General features: G+C 37.9%; 1 protein-coding gene across 1 annotated transcript in view; it reads right to left on the bottom strand.

Moving 5' to 3' along the window:
* TRPC7 (transient receptor potential cation channel subfamily C member 7) overlaps nt 1-5570 on the bottom strand; it is a 140136-nt gene extending 134566 nt beyond the window's left edge. The window contains exon 1 of the mRNA XM_058735948.1: nt 5123-5570. Coding sequence (XP_058591931.1) covers nt 5123-5124 — 2 coding nt within the window. The 5' untranslated portion in view covers nt 5125-5570. The remainder of the gene's footprint in view (nt 1-5122) is intronic.
* Nucleotides 5571-15845: the final 10275 nt, after the last annotated feature.

Here is a 15845-nt window from a genome sequence, read left to right as displayed (position 1 = left end):
AGTACCCAATCTAAATTCAGAGTCCGTATAAATATCGTAGACACTGCAGGTTAAAAACGTAAAGGTTGTTAAAGCATCATTTGATAATTTCCCTCATTAGACAAACAAACAAACATGAAAACAAGGTATAAGCATTCCTGTTTTTTAGGTGAAGCAAAAAGACTAAACCTTAGGACAAATAATTTCACAAGAGTAGAGCATCATATAAATCTTGATGTTTCTATAAACATCTTTTATCCATGGACAAATCCTGATGTTTCTAGAAACCTCTTTTATCCATGAACAAATATATGTGTGTGACTAGTATTTGTCAGAATGTCAAATGTCTTCACCATTAGACAGGTGTTTTTCTGAATGACCTTGAAAGCAGACACCCAGATATAGTAAGAAATAAACAAGCCTCTCCCGGCTTTTAAAACCTCAGCTTTGAGATACATTTGGATGCTCACAGAATTGTCAATTCTGCTATTTTCCTAGGAGAATTTGTCATTGATGAGACCTTATGGGCCTTCAAGTCATGTATGCATACATGCATATAATGGGGCATCCTACTCACTGAGATTGCTTCTAACATAATAGGGTTTCACAGCAGACCCTAGAGCCACATGAATTGGTTCAGATATTGATGGGGGCCTATTTCTTACTTCACTGGGGACTTTTTATTAGTGTGGACTCCCTCTTCCCTTTAATCATGCTTTTTAAACATGTATTTTTTTTAAGCTTTGTTAAAGTATGATTGGCAAAACTGAGAAATACTTAAAGTATATATTGTGGTGATTTGCTCTAAGTATACATCGTGGAAGGAATCCTACCATCTAGTTAATTAACGCATTCACCATCTCACATGTATCTATTTGGTGAGAACATTAATTTCTCTCTTAGAAGATTGTGTCTATGTAATACCGTGTTATCAACCATTATAGTCACTATATGGTACACTAGAGCTTCATCTTATAGCTGAAAGTTTTAATATGCTCTTGTACCAACCTGTCCCTATTTGCCCAATTTAAGCATTTTTATACTTATGAATATATTTAGCCCTTATATCCTTACTATTTAATTTTGACATTGTGGACAGTCTGTAGCCATACATTTCGTACAGGTTGGGAAGAATCCACAAAAGATATGTCAGAAAGACAAAGCCATTTGGTTCACAGTAGCTGGTGGTCAGAACTCACACTCATGAATCAGCTGTGTTGCTCTGCTGGAGAGTGGGGATATTGTCACAGTTTCAGGACCAGTAATGAGCAAAATGATCTTCTTAATCTTCTTAAAATCCAATTAGCATTTGATTGCCCTTACTCTAATATTTTTCTTAAAAATGAGCTTTGAATGCGAATGCCCTTTTATTTGCATATATTACTGAGATAATGACTGATCAAACTCATCAAACACCTCAATTAAGATACTGTGTTTTTCATCTTTCATAAATGCATACATTGACATTTGATGTCATTGAGAAGAAGAGTTTCAGTGGAAACAAAACCATATTTGAGAGGAGGACTGATTATTAAACTCCCTCTTGATCCCTTGGTTGCTATTTTTATCAAACTGCTTTTACAGATGCATCAGCTAGTCTGAGGAAAGCCAGATGTCAGTGATCCATGAAAAGTATGAATTCTGCACCCTAAATCCACTGCAAATAAGCATGACCATTAAGCATTTTGGAGACAGGAATTGTGATTAATTACTGATGAAGAAAAGGGCTCTTAATCAAAATGTCTTTTTGGAGATATTTGTTGTCTTTTTTTATAAAATTGCTACATGCACCATAGGGCTCCATGGAAATCACCCAAGCCTGAAACTAATTCAGTCTGTAACATTCCACAACTAAAGGTAGAGCCAAACAAAATCCATGAGTTAGGTCAGTCACCCAGGAAAACCCAGCTCTGGTCTGTGCATTCTCTCCCAAGTGTACATAGTCTGAGTTTTAGTCCAGGGCATCAGTAATGAAATATTCAAGTGATTTGGAATGTTCTCCAAAATCTCAGTTCTCTTACCAAAGTAAGAGAAGAATAAAATCTATCCTCCATGCACCTCAGCCACAGTGAAGATGTAGTAATGTACATCAAATGTCCTGGATAGTAGGAAGCCTTATGCAAATGTTAGATGACTATAAATTGGCTTACATTTTACTCTACACTGATATAGTCAGCTTAGCTATTTTTCTAAATGACTGTATAATAGTGATAGTTAACATATATTACAGATTTGCCATGTTGCAGACATTCTGTTAAGTGCTTTATGCGAATTATTGTTTTAAATTCACACAAATCATATGATAAGCTTAGCTGTTTGCCTCAATGACTAATCATAATGATTAACATTTATTACACATTAACCATATTGCAGGCACTATGCTGAGTACTTTACATGTATTATCATTTTAAATTCTCATTAACTACTACATGATACAGTTGATAGTGTTATTCCCATTTCACAGATGGTGAAATGAGGCTCAGATAAATTAACTGCTTTTGTTAAGGCTACGTAACTTGTGAGTGGTAGACCCACTATTAGGAGTCTAATCTCTTTGGTTTCAAAGCTAATGCTTGGGTCTGGTATGCCACTGCCATCCATCTTCTTCCTCCATTTTTTCCCAAATGTCTTTAGACTGTAAAATTTTCCACTAGAGTGCAGGATCCTTGAGGGCAGGGGAATTTCTTATTTATATGGCATATGTACCTGGTACCCAGTACACGTGATGCCTGGCGTATGGTACATGGTTGGATAACTTAATTCTTAAATACTTGAATTTGGGTTGGTTATTAAAGAAGAGCAACAAAATAGAAGGGTTAATGTTTACCAGTGTCTTACTTCTTTTAAATAGAGGAGCCATGTGATCCTATTGCTATTCTTTCCTATTTGTGCCGACAAGTTTTAAAATTAGGTATGAGTTCCAAAGCCAAACTAGTTTCCACTTTCACTGTAAATAATGGTCCATAGGTTGCTAGATGAGACCATTAATATCAGAGGGTGTATTAATTCCCTTGGGTGACTGGGGCAAAAAAAAAAAAAACAACGGAGACATTCCCACTTCTTCAGGATACTTTTGAAAAATTTTATATATTTCCAGAGGCATCCAATTAATTTCTAAGTATAACCTTCCTTGTTCTGTTGAAGCTGAGGTGAGATAGTATATATAAATGATAGTGCCTAGTAAGTGCTGTAGTAACATTGGACACTATTAATTGTCTTAGTTTAATATAATCATAAAAATTGTGGATCTATAGCATTCAAGTTCTCACCCAAGCTAGTGACAGCAATTTGCTTGTAAAATACACCCATTTTGAATAAAAGAAAATATATCTATCTAGTTACCCATGAATATACATGAGTTTATATATCTTACTCTTCAGGTTCTATGGAATAGCCAAGTATCCTTCTGCTACTCATTATAATACATTATCCCGAGATATACTTTCCAAACAATTCTGCTAGTGTGATATATTTTTTTCCATTTCATCTTGGATTGAAAAATATATAGATTCCTTAATGTTAACAAATGATTCTATCAGCAATTTATTTTTCAACAAATAGTGTCATCTAGAGAAGAGATTATTCTCCATATTTTCAAACTACCTTCTATAGTATCCGTGCAAATATAATTAGTGCTCTGTGTGTGCTTCTTTTATTCTTTTTTAAAAAAATCCTTATTTGTCTGTTTGGAACTGGGGAAACTGGATGTCTGTATCTCATTGTGTATATCTCCAGATAGAGCTGAAACAGTTAAGTTCTTATAGTTACATGCCTTTCCCCCAAAGATTTGTCTTGGTATAAAATAGATCCATGTAACCTTTTAACTATGTCATTGACTTTTGTGACAGAAGAACTTGAAATGATCATCTACTACTAAGAAAATAAGACAGGCCCTTAAATTGTGAAATGACAAAATGACACAATTTCACAAATTGTGAAATGAAAAAAGTAACATGCTGAATATTTTGGAGGGGGGGAATGGTGATTGCCTTTCCTGAGCAAGAGATCCTGTCAGTTCTCATCCAGGATACCACATGTATCTGAAATTAGCTTCAGTGAGGCTCCACATAGCTCTCATTTTTTTTTCTGGGTTAATTGCTGCCTGAAGGAGTTAGCTAGTCTGTATGCCCCTAAGCTTCGAGCAAGTGTTTTGGAAAGAAATGTTTATGAAATTATAATTGTGACATAGAAACTTGGTAAATTGTTAAACAATTAAACCAATGTCATTGTTTAACAAATCTTAGAGAGTGAGTTTGTATCATGTTCATAATGAATATTCTGGATTTAATGTGTATTCATTCATAAATCTGATGTGTGTCCAGTGATTCAGAAATAGGACCCACCAGCAGGTGGCATTCTGAGGCAAAAATTCACTGAGTGCCACCAGACAGGGTCAATCATTATTGCCTCTTTCAAATCTACCCTGAATTCATTAAGCCTTTAAATTACAATTAATAGCAATAGCATCTTGATTAAGTCTATTCAGTCATACTTAAGTGAATTTACAACTTCACATGTAAAGGAGGAGTTTCTGTGTTTCAGAGTTTCAAAGCTTGTGTCAAAGCACTGCCTGGATTACATTTCTTTTATTAAGAGCATATTCGTTGTGTTGAAACGGACATCTAAAGGTCATTATTTTTCACAAATAAAAGGAAAGAAAAAAAACAACCTCTTTCTTCCCACCTGTAGTTCTTTAATGGTGGCTACTTATTAGAAGATAGCCTTCTTCCTCTTCCTACCCCTATATTTATGTTAAGATAAATACAACCACAAAAAATTGGCAAATTAAAAAGCTGTCAGTAGTGAAGTAGGAGGAGAACAGACAACACATATACTCTCTTCCAGGAATAAAACAAAACAAAACAACAACCCTGCACTCTAGTACAGAAGGACTGGGTTACCAATATGAGTTGTCTATTTTAAATGGATTTATAAACTTAGACTTCCAATGAAAACTAAAAAAAAAAAAATTCCTCTACCAACCCAACAAATAAGAAAGATTTCAGATCCAGGTTCATATCTAAAAATCCAAGCAATGCACAGGAGGGAGAGGGCTAATAAATAAAAGTTGAATTCTATATTTCAGCAAGAAAACAATCTCTGTTGGAAAAATCGATATGAAAGAATCACCATAGTCGCTTACATTGAGGGAGAAATAAGCAGGCTGGTCTCTGGTCTCTAGATGACCGGAATCCGGTGATGAGTCGCGGGAATCTGGCTCCCCATGGGTGGTAGCTGGTAGCTGAGGGGATGCCGCTCTCCGTGGTGCTGAAGTGTAAAGCTGGTCAAGTCCGTGGAGTTGCGAAGATGTGAAAGCGCGCTTCGCTGTCCTTTGTGCTGCAATGGTAAAAACTCCCCTTCCGAGGCAGACTTGCCTTACCGTTCTTTTCCTAATCTGGGGGAAATTTCCCAGGGAACATGACGGAGAAGGATCCGTGTGTGAGACTGGCATGTGGCGTGGTGATGGGTTGGTATAGTTCCCACCCCTTCTCGCAGACAGTAGCTTTGAAAGGGAGGTAGCAACTCTGTCTTCCTACCATAGATCCTCACGATTTCTACCTGCCCCCTCTCGTGCCCCAGAACAGTGCATAACACACACACACACACACACACACACACACACACACACCTCAATTATGTAAGGCAGCAGGTTCTGGCTCCTGAGGCAGAATATTCATCTGTTTAAATAAATGAAAAATGTGGAATGAATTGGTTTCCTACCTGTTGTGTCTGTGTGTGTTTACACAGGAAGGGAGTTGAAAAGAAAACTAACGCCCGGAGAACCTGAAGAATGACAGAAGTAGTATTTTTTTTTTTAATAAGCTTTAAGAAGACTTTGTCTTCTCTGACTGATGCATGTTCTATCTATATCCTTTTGTTTCATGATCTTTTAACCTTATCTAGGATCAGGAAGAGGTCAGTGATATAGATCAAGTCTGATGTTAACAACAGGACTTTAAAAGGATTAACTTTCATTTGTAACTTTCCATTTATTGAAAGGAAATTCCTAATGCAAAAATCCATTTCCTCACAGTCCCCACTCCCACCAATTGCCTTGTTAACAAATGGTCTGTGATTCTTAAACACTAAGGTATTTTGATGGCTTCATGGGAGAGAAACCTACTTAACTGAAATATTGCCTGTGTGTGAGAAACCAGGATTAATTCCAGGATCTACCTCTGTCACTGAACAATAAATCAGAGTGCTTATTCTTTGAAACCAATTCATGGATTAACAACAGTCTGTAAAGACTGTCTCTGTGTGTAAATGTGATACTTAGGGTTAAACAATTGGCTTATAATGTATTTTGCACAATGGTATTCTATGTTTATATGCAAATCAGGTTGCATTAGTTTATTAATATGCTACTAGCATTTTCTCTGGAAGCAACATGATGTGTGGGGGAAGACCCTGGAATTTTGATTCATTTATTAACTGTGTGACTTTGGACATAATACATAACCTAATTGAACCTCTGTCTTCTCATACATAAATGGTGGGTAATAATGGGGGTAATAATACTTTTTTCCAAATGCATGGTGATTATTAATTGAAATGACATGTACAAAGCACCCAGAAGGGTTATTTAACATTTAAGAGGTGAATAATAAGTTAGAATGTTTTTACCCCTTAAAACTAGACAAGTTGAAGTAATTCTTTAGTTACAACTCTCTAAAAAGCTTGACAACAAACTAATTTTATTCCTGTAAGCCTCTATACAGGTTTTCCAATATAAGTGATTGTTCTTTATTGGATAAAATACCTTTTTAAGAAGAAATTGTCTTAAAATGAAAACTTTTTCTTTTAAAAATTTTAGTTTTGAAGAAAATAATTTTAGTTCTAACTCGAATCAGGAACAAATACACTGAATTCTCTTGATTCTCTTGATTAAAATGTTAATGAATTAAGAGCTATTTAATATCACATAGAAGTGTAGAGCAAAATATATGAAACCAATAAAAGTGTCTTACAGAGTCACAAAGTTAGTAGATTAGCTATGACACTGGTAATATCTTTTTGATTGGGATCTTCATCATCATGATTAGCAAAACAGCATAGAATAAAATACTCTTAATTATAAATACTTTCTTAAGACTACTGGGTTGTGGCTTTTAGTTGATAATGCTGGAGATGAAGTCTTATTATATTGTTTTAAATAAATAACCAAAAGAGTGTTTTCATGAAATTCTGACATGAACTATGTTCTTGTTTCCACTCATGGTGAGCTCATTAAAAAACAAGTCATATTTTTAAAAGTGTGACAATGAAAGTGCAGTAGTTATATATATGGAGGAAATGAGCTAATTATTTTATAGATACATTGATTGAAGACAGGTCATAATCAGGCCAGTTAGCTCTTCAAAAGTGATAGGTTAAGATGGTATTTGTGAAGAATCCTGCCTTCAGTGTCCACATTATTAGAGTGCTTTATCACTTCCAGAGGATCATGGTCATACACAATATTTCATTCAGTGGGTTAGTACTTGTAATCTAAGAGTGTTACATACGTATCAAAATATTTTCAGTGTGTAAAACACAGAAGTAATTAGGTTCTCTCTGTCATTGATGAAAGTTTAGAAGACTATATAGGTGTCTAAGTTTCATGTGTAAGGTCTTAAGCTTTGTTTTCTCCTAGCTCAGAGTAGAGTTTATACAATTCTAGTCAAACTTCTTGTATTTTAATTCCAAATCCTCCAATTCCCTAGTCCCTCAGTTTTATCACCTGTAAAATGAAAGTAATAAGAGTCTCTCACTTGTAGAATTACAGTGAGGATAAAATGAGACAACTCACATAAAGTGCTTACAGCAGTGTCAGGCATATAGTCAGAGCTCAGTATACATCAGCTTTCACTATTGCTTAACAGCTCACTCTATGACTGAACAGTGAACATATTATTGATATATGGTTCTCAGACTTTGTGTGCTCTGTTGTCACCTCACCAGCCTGTTGAAAATATAAAAATACAATTTTCTGGTGCTCGAGAGAATTTGCCTTTTTTCTTCCAGAACTTCTGGCCATTCTGTTGTGGGAAGTTCATAAGTCATACTATGAGGAAACACTGCTCTTGTCCATTGGAAGAGTGATTTGCTTTAGAAACTGCAGTCATAAGTATGAAAGTCTGCTTCAAATGACTGAATCCTTTGGGACACTTACTCTCTTTTTTCTCTCATGCTAATTTGTTTGGTTACTGGACAGACCTGGCTCTTTCTCCCAGGTAGAAGCAACAATATAGTAATCAGATTGACTCTTACATTTTTGATTTAAGAGAGTGATACAAATAAGTCCTACAGGAAAAAAAATCTGGTTGAAATTTCTTTTTTTTTTTTAATTTTTTTTTAATGTTTATTTATTTTTGAGACAGAGGGAGACAGAACATGAGTTGAGGAGGGGCAGAGAGAGAGAGGGAAACACAGAATCTGAAACAGGCTCCGGGCTCTGAGCTGTCAGCACAGAGCCCGATGCGGGGCTCGAACCCACGAACCGTGAGATCATGACCTGAGCCGAAGTCGGACGCTTAACCGACTGAGCCACCCAGGCGCCCCAAAAATCTGGTTGAAATTTCAAGAAGCCTCTATGTTAAGCTTGTACTCAAAAAAGAGTAGAAATCTCTTTCATCTTGGTTGATGGAAATATCACTGCAAAGCTTCTCCAGAGTGGGCACAGATCTGAGAAAAATCTTGTGCTCTAAACTGTTCTCAAGCCATGAAAAATTGTGACTTTATTCATGAACAGGTGGGGAGCGACTAGAAATGGTGCTGTGTCTTAAAGTGATGCTACGAGTAATGCTAATTTAATCCTCTTCATTTTATGCATTTTGTGGAAAATTGTTGATCTTCTAATTTGGGCTGTAAACTTGTGGATTTCAGTGGTTATGACTCTACAGGTTTTATGTCAGCTATAATTGGCCAGTAACTTATGAAAAGGTTTTTTTTTTGCTTTTTTTGTTTTTGTTTTTGTTTTTTTTTTTTATCAGTGAGAAAATGGGTGCCTGGGTGGTTCATTTGGTTAAGCGTCTGACTCTTGATTTCAGCTCAGGTCATGATCTCATGGTTTGTGAGATAGAGCCTCGCATCAGGCTACACACTGAGTGTAGAGCCTGCCTAAGATCCTCTCTTTCTCCCTATGCTCCTTCCTCCCCCTAAAAAATAAGCAGAAAGTAATGTGAAATAAATAATTATTTACACACACTGATTCCCTTTCAAGGAAGAACTTGCACAGGAATGATAGTCATCTGACAGACCCCAGCTTTCATATCCTTCAGGGTCTGCCTCAGCTGAAAAGAGCCATCTTACCTGAGGTAACACCTTTTCTTGGGCAGCCTTTATCTGGTGACTGAACAAGGTAGGGGTATATAAGCCATTTTAGAGACACTATTGTAAGGAACTCCATAGCTCACTGCCTTATTGGCCAGATTATCATAGTTGGTTTCTTCCTCTGTCCAATCCTACCTACTTTCTCTTCCTTTCATAAATGTTGATCCCTAATAAGTATCTTTCACCTCAAACTCTGTCTCAGTTTCTGTTTCCAGAGAATTGAACCTGCTTTAATTGGTGGTAGGTGTGGTTTCAGAAAGTAGGTGATTATGTGGGGTTTGAAGCTGAATTACCATATAGCTGGCAATGCAGACCTCTTCACAGCTCTTGGAACAAGGTGATGGTCTACATCCTGAACTTTCAATGGTATTGAATTGGGAAGTTGTATTTGTGGAAGAGGATACATTGCATGGGTGATATATCATGCATTTGAAACTTACAGGAGAAATAATAATGTCAAGCAGAGGCTATAGTTAAATGCCATTGGTACCCAAAAGAAAGATAATGAGTAGCTGAGATTGTGTAATTGGCAGTTGAAATTTAAAATCCAGAGGATCTCCTGGTTGTGTACAAAGAAGCTCTTATCAACTCTAATGGGAAGATAGAGAAAGTCAAGGTCTAAGCCTAGGAATTAATATTTGGAGGACTGAATTTAGAGATGACTAAATGCTAAACCAAAATAAGTCTATCATGCCAAGCACTTTGGTTGGAAAAATCCAAGACTCTGATGGAATGAGAACATCTACATGGGTGTCTCTCAAGATTTTGACCCCCTGTATACTTCTGAACCTTTTGAGGCTATATATACAGTCCATTTATCTCCATTAAGAGTTAGCCCCACCGCCCCCTGCCCCCATCTGAGACTGGAAGATTTTATATAGACCTCTCACCCATGAAGTATCATGTATCTGTCTCAGGACCCATACCATTTTCTCTGCTGACCACAACGCCTATAACTAAGTTAAGTTGTACACAGGATGTGAATTGACTTTATTATCTAGAGACCCATAATATAGCGGAGGATGTTCTGAGCCTGGTAAGGCAGGAGAGGGACAGTGCACCAAAGGAGCTGCAAGAAATAGCCAACATGTACTGGCAGGAGTCAGGGAGGTAAGTGTGGGCCTGGATTCTGAGGATGCTTGATCAGGGGGCCTGAAATAAAAATTGCATATTGAACAGTTAACTGACCTGGAAATGTTCTCTTGAATTACTGCGTTTATTATTTTGGTGAGGATCCTAGTAAATGGTGTGAACTTACTACTCGGGTGGCCCCTGAAAACATGAAAGAGAACAATGGCTCACATACACAAAGTTGAAATGAAAGAATTTTCATGGCAGAGGACAGAAGGAAGGGAATGAAATGCTTATGGATATGGGGATTCTGGGATCAGTAATTTTGGCTAGAAGGCCCATGAGACGATTATGTTCATGGACCCTAGAGGATACATCTTTTACCAAAGTCATAAGAAATGCACTGATTAGAAGAACACCAGTATCATCTAAATTTTCAGTGTAGTTCTTCTTTGTAGGCCAGGGCTGGCAGTAGCATATTCTGGCGGTGGCATTGTCCATTATGGGCTTGGTTCCCTGATTGAGGTGGGCATGATAGAACCCTGAAACAATGGAGGCAAGTGGCAGGACTTTAACATCTGAAACCAGGCTGTTGCAGTGCTGTCAGGACTAGCAAGAATGGAGGGTCAATCAAGAGCCCACAGACTAATGGAAATGGTTAATAGAAAATAGCATCTCTAAGGACAAAATAGATGGGTAACTGACTAAGATACTGTTCAGTTTATGGCTGCAGAAAAATTAAGAAACGATGACTAATAGGCCCTGGATGTCTTACTTCAATAAAAAGTAAAGATCCCCAAAGCATATTACTTAACGATATAAGCCATTCTGAAAAGGCTGCATACTGTATGATTATAACTATATGATACTCTTGAAAAGACAAAAGTATGGAGACAATAAAAGTATCAGTGATTGCCAAGGGTTGGCAGGGAGGGAGAGATGAATAGAACACAGAATATCTTTAGGGCAGTGAAACTTTTTTGTGTGATATTAGAATAGTGGATACATGTCAATTATATATTTGTTGAAATCCATAGAATGTATAACACCAAGAGTGAACTCTAATATAAGCTATGGACTTTGAGTGATAATGATGTGTCAATGTAGGTTCACCATTTGTAATAAATATACCATTCTGACAGAGGATGGTGATAGTGGGGAAAGCTGTGCATATGTGGGGCAGGGGTCATATGGAAACTCTCTGTACTTTCTGCTCAGCTTTGCCTTGAAACTAAAACTGCTTTAAAAATATAGTCTTCATAAAACAAATAATGATTCCTTGCTCAGCTTCTGGATGATCCTATTTTCAGTTCTGGAAACCATTATTAAAGTGGTGGGCAAATTCCTAGGAGAAAGAAGATCTAGGTTGTTTACATGGTAATTATTCATCTAGCCCTTCTCCAAAGGGTCCTGCCATCATTTACTTGAACAACTTGACACTAGGGAAAAGAATAAAGGCAGTACCCATCTTGAGATCTGTTGAACACAGGGTCTGAGTTGATATTAATATCCAGGGACTCAATGTGTCATCATGGTCCCCTTGTTAGAGTAGTGGTATGAAATGACCAGGTAATAAATGGGGTGTTGGCCAACATGTCCACAAACCCACCTGATGGCCATTTCCTTAGTTCCAGGATATTAAATGGCTTTGAAATGCTTGACAGTTGTTGCAGTCTCCACATTGGGTTTTAGTCTTCTGTGGTAAGAATTATCACAGCAAGGAAAACAAAGTGGAAGGCTTTTGAAACTATCCCTCACACTCCCTAGACAGCCAAGATAGTAAAGTGAAAAACAGTATGACATCCTGGAGAAGGAAAATAGTGAAGATTAATGGTACCTTTTGGGATTTAAAGGGTTCACAGGTTATAGTCCCCAAGGTATTTCTATTTAATTGGTCATTCTATACTTGCAGAAGCCAGTGTCCCCAGGGTGATAAGTGTAGAGTACTTCAAGTTGAAGCAAATAGTAGCCCCAGTCACAGCCACTATACTAGATGTAGTATTTTGTTGGAGTAAATTAATAGACCTCAAATATATTGTAATTGTTTTGGAAAATATGTTATTTTCTATCCCAATAGAAATATGATATTTCTATCATAAATGAGGATCAGATATTTGCATGGAATACACAGTTTTGCTTGAGGACTTATGTTAACTGGCCTACTCATTGTCCTAATATAGAGCAAAGATATCTGGACTGTCTGAACATACTGCAGAACATCATATTAATTTATTAAATTGTTGATGATGATATTATGTTGATTGGACCCAATGAGCAAGAGATTGCCAGCATGCTGGAGGTCCTGGTAAGACACATGTACTCCAGAAGATAGGAGGTGAAACCTGTGAAGATTTATGGTTTTTCTGCATCTATAATTTTTTTAGGCATCCAGGAATTAAGAGCGTGCCAGTACATCGCCTCCAAAGTAAAAGACCAGTCATTATGTCTTGTAATCTCTTACCCAAAGAAGGAAGCACAGTGCCTGGTAGGCCTCTTTGGGTTCTGGAGTCAGCAAATTGTACATCTCAGGGTTCTGCTCCAGCCTGTGTTGTAGGAAGCATGAAAGATCACCATCTTTGAGTGGAACCCAGAGCAGGAAAAAAGTCTATAGTAGGATCAGTTTGTAGTGCAAGCAGCACTACTCTTGGGCCACACAATCTGGCAGACCAATAATCTTAGGGATTATCACTGGTGGGAAAACATGTCATGTATAGTTTGTGTTAAGCCTCAGTGAAAGAATCATAAAGTGGGCCTTTGGTATTCTGGAGCATGGTCTTAGCATTTGCATTAGAGAATTATATACCTTTTGAAAAACAACTTCTGGCATGTTACTGGGTCCTGGAAGAGATGGAACATTCAACCATGAGAAGCTAGGTGACTGTATGTCCAGAGTGGTCCTTCATGAGATAGGTTCTTTCAGACTGACAATTCATAAGGACAGCTGGGTCCAGGAACAATCCATAGAAAAATGGATGTGGTATATCTAGGACTGAGTAATACGGGGACATGAGCATGAACATGTAGCTCAGATCCTCATGGCACCCACCACTCTGGTACCAGGATCATTTATTCCCCTTATATGGAGATTTTAATATAAATAGGAGAAAAAGCCTGAATTCAATATAGATGAGTTAGCTTAGTATTTGTATACATATCAGAAATGGATGGTAGCTATACCAGAATCTCATTTAAAGATGGTCTTGAAAGGTAAGGTAAATCTTCTCAGTGCTCAGAGGATTGGTAGACCTTTTTCATAGAAAAATAACTAGCCTGAGGTTAAATATATACAACATTATGGATAGTGATGCATGGATTGGTCAGCTGATCAGGGACCTGGAAGAAGAAAGAATGGAAGATGGTTGACAAGAAAGTCTGGGTTAGAGACATATGGATGGATGTATGATATGAATTGTGAAGATCATTGTACCATGTCTTAGTGTTCAAAAGATAGCATTTACCATGAAAGTGATACTTAACAACCAAGGAAGAAAAATTACCTATCCAGCTGACGCAGCCAGTCTCTGTCACCACCCACTGCAGTGCTGGGACAACAGGCACATGAAAGATGGTAACAAAGATGACAGATATGCAAGACTCCAGCAGCCTGGACTTCCATTTACAAAGGCTTGACAATCTGGGGTTGCTGTTGAATATCCAGTATGTCTGCAACAGAGAACAATGTTAATACGAGGCCATTACTCAAGAAGACCAAGTAGCCTGTAGGTAGCAGGTTGACTACATTGGACTCATTTCATCCTGAAAGGGTTGTTTAATTTCATATGTCTTACAAGAATGGACATGTATTCTAGGTGAGTTTGCCTTTCTTGTCAATGTAGTCTCAGCCTGTACTACTATCCAAGAGCTTATAGAGCATTTGATTCATTGACATGGAAACTTGTGTAAGGTTGCCTCAGACCAGGGGACCCACTTTATAGCAAAACAGGTTCAGGAGTGAATCTATGACCATGAGATTCACTGGACATATCACATTCTACTCCACTCAAAAATTGCTAGTCTAACAGATCATTGGAAATCCAGAGGCAATCCTCTACACAGTTGGGATGCCATCTTCTAGAATACTGTATATACATTGAATCAATCACCTTTATCTGGTGTATCCCAGTAGGAAGAATACATGGACACAGTAATCAGGAGGTGGAAATAGTACTGACTCTACTCAACCGTCACTCTCAGTGACCCACTGAGAGTCATGTTTTTCCTTTCCCCATAATTATAGGTTCTTCTGGGTTATAGATCCTGCTCTCCAAAGTGCATATACTGTCTGAAGGGGATACAAAAATGTCCCATTGAATTATAAGCTTCATTTGTCACTTGTCACTTCGTTTGTCAACTTCCTTATGTTCAAGGATCAAAAATAAGAAGATGAGTCACTGTCTTGGCGAGGTAGTTGATCATTTGGAGGAGATGGGGCTGCTATTACACAATGGAGGCAGGAAGGAATATAGTAGAACTCAATTGATTCACTTGGATCTATCTTAATAATCCCTTGCCCAATTGTGACTGTAAATGGGCTGGTATAGTGACCCCAGCCAAAGAGCATGGTGACAAGGCTCAGATCTTTAGGGCTGAAGGTCTGGGTAACACTAATGAGTAAGTAGACAGATCAGCAGTGGTGGTAGCTAATGGTTAATGAAATCTAAAAAGGATAGCGGAAGAAAAAGATAGTATAATTTGGGACTCTGAGACCCACTTCTGCTTTAGGCACTGTGGTTATCTCACTAACATCTCTCTCCTAAGCTTCTTTTGTGAAGAGGGCCACACCAGAAACCTGGAGGAGCTTCTCTTCCATCCTTTATAAAGGAGAAGGAGACTAAGGTAGAAAAAGAGGTGGGGAGCACCTGAGTGGCTCAGTTTGTTAAGCCTCTGACTCTTGATCTTTTCTTTTTATAATATTTTTTGTAATATTTATTTATTTTGAGGGAGAGAGAGAGAGAGTGAGCAGGGGAGGGGCAGAGAGAGAGGGAGACACAGAATCTGAAGCAGGCTCCAGGCTCTGAGCTGTCAGCACAGCCGGATGTGGGGCTCGAACTCACAAACCGTGAGATTAACCGACTGAACCATCCAGGCGCCTCTGACTCTTGATCTTGACTTGGGTCATGATCTCACAGTTCGTGAGTTCGATCCCTGCATCAGGCTTTGCACTGAGAACGCAGGGGCTGCTTGGGATTATCTCTTCCTCCCCCTCTCTCTGACACTCTCTCTCTCTCTCTCTCTCTCTCTCTCAAAATAAATAAATAAATAAATAAAACATTAAAATAAAAAGAGGTGGATGTGCCATCCTGCTTCACCTCAAAGAAGGACTTGCTGCATAGCTGAGGGTATTACAATCTGCAGGCATATTTCAATTTCTTCATAGTCTACCTCAGTTTTAGAGACCTACCTTGCTTGAGCTCACATCCTTATTGGGGAATCCTGTGTCTGGTGACTAATTGAGGGGGGAATATACCAGCCAATATGGC

This window comes from Neofelis nebulosa, chromosome 1 (assembly GCF_028018385.1).
Source record: "Neofelis nebulosa isolate mNeoNeb1 chromosome 1, mNeoNeb1.pri, whole genome shotgun sequence".
Taxonomy (NCBI): Eukaryota; Metazoa; Chordata; class Mammalia; order Carnivora; family Felidae; genus Neofelis; species Neofelis nebulosa.
Note: the sequence above shows the minus strand (reverse complement) of the source record. Positions and strands in the feature narration are given on the sequence as shown.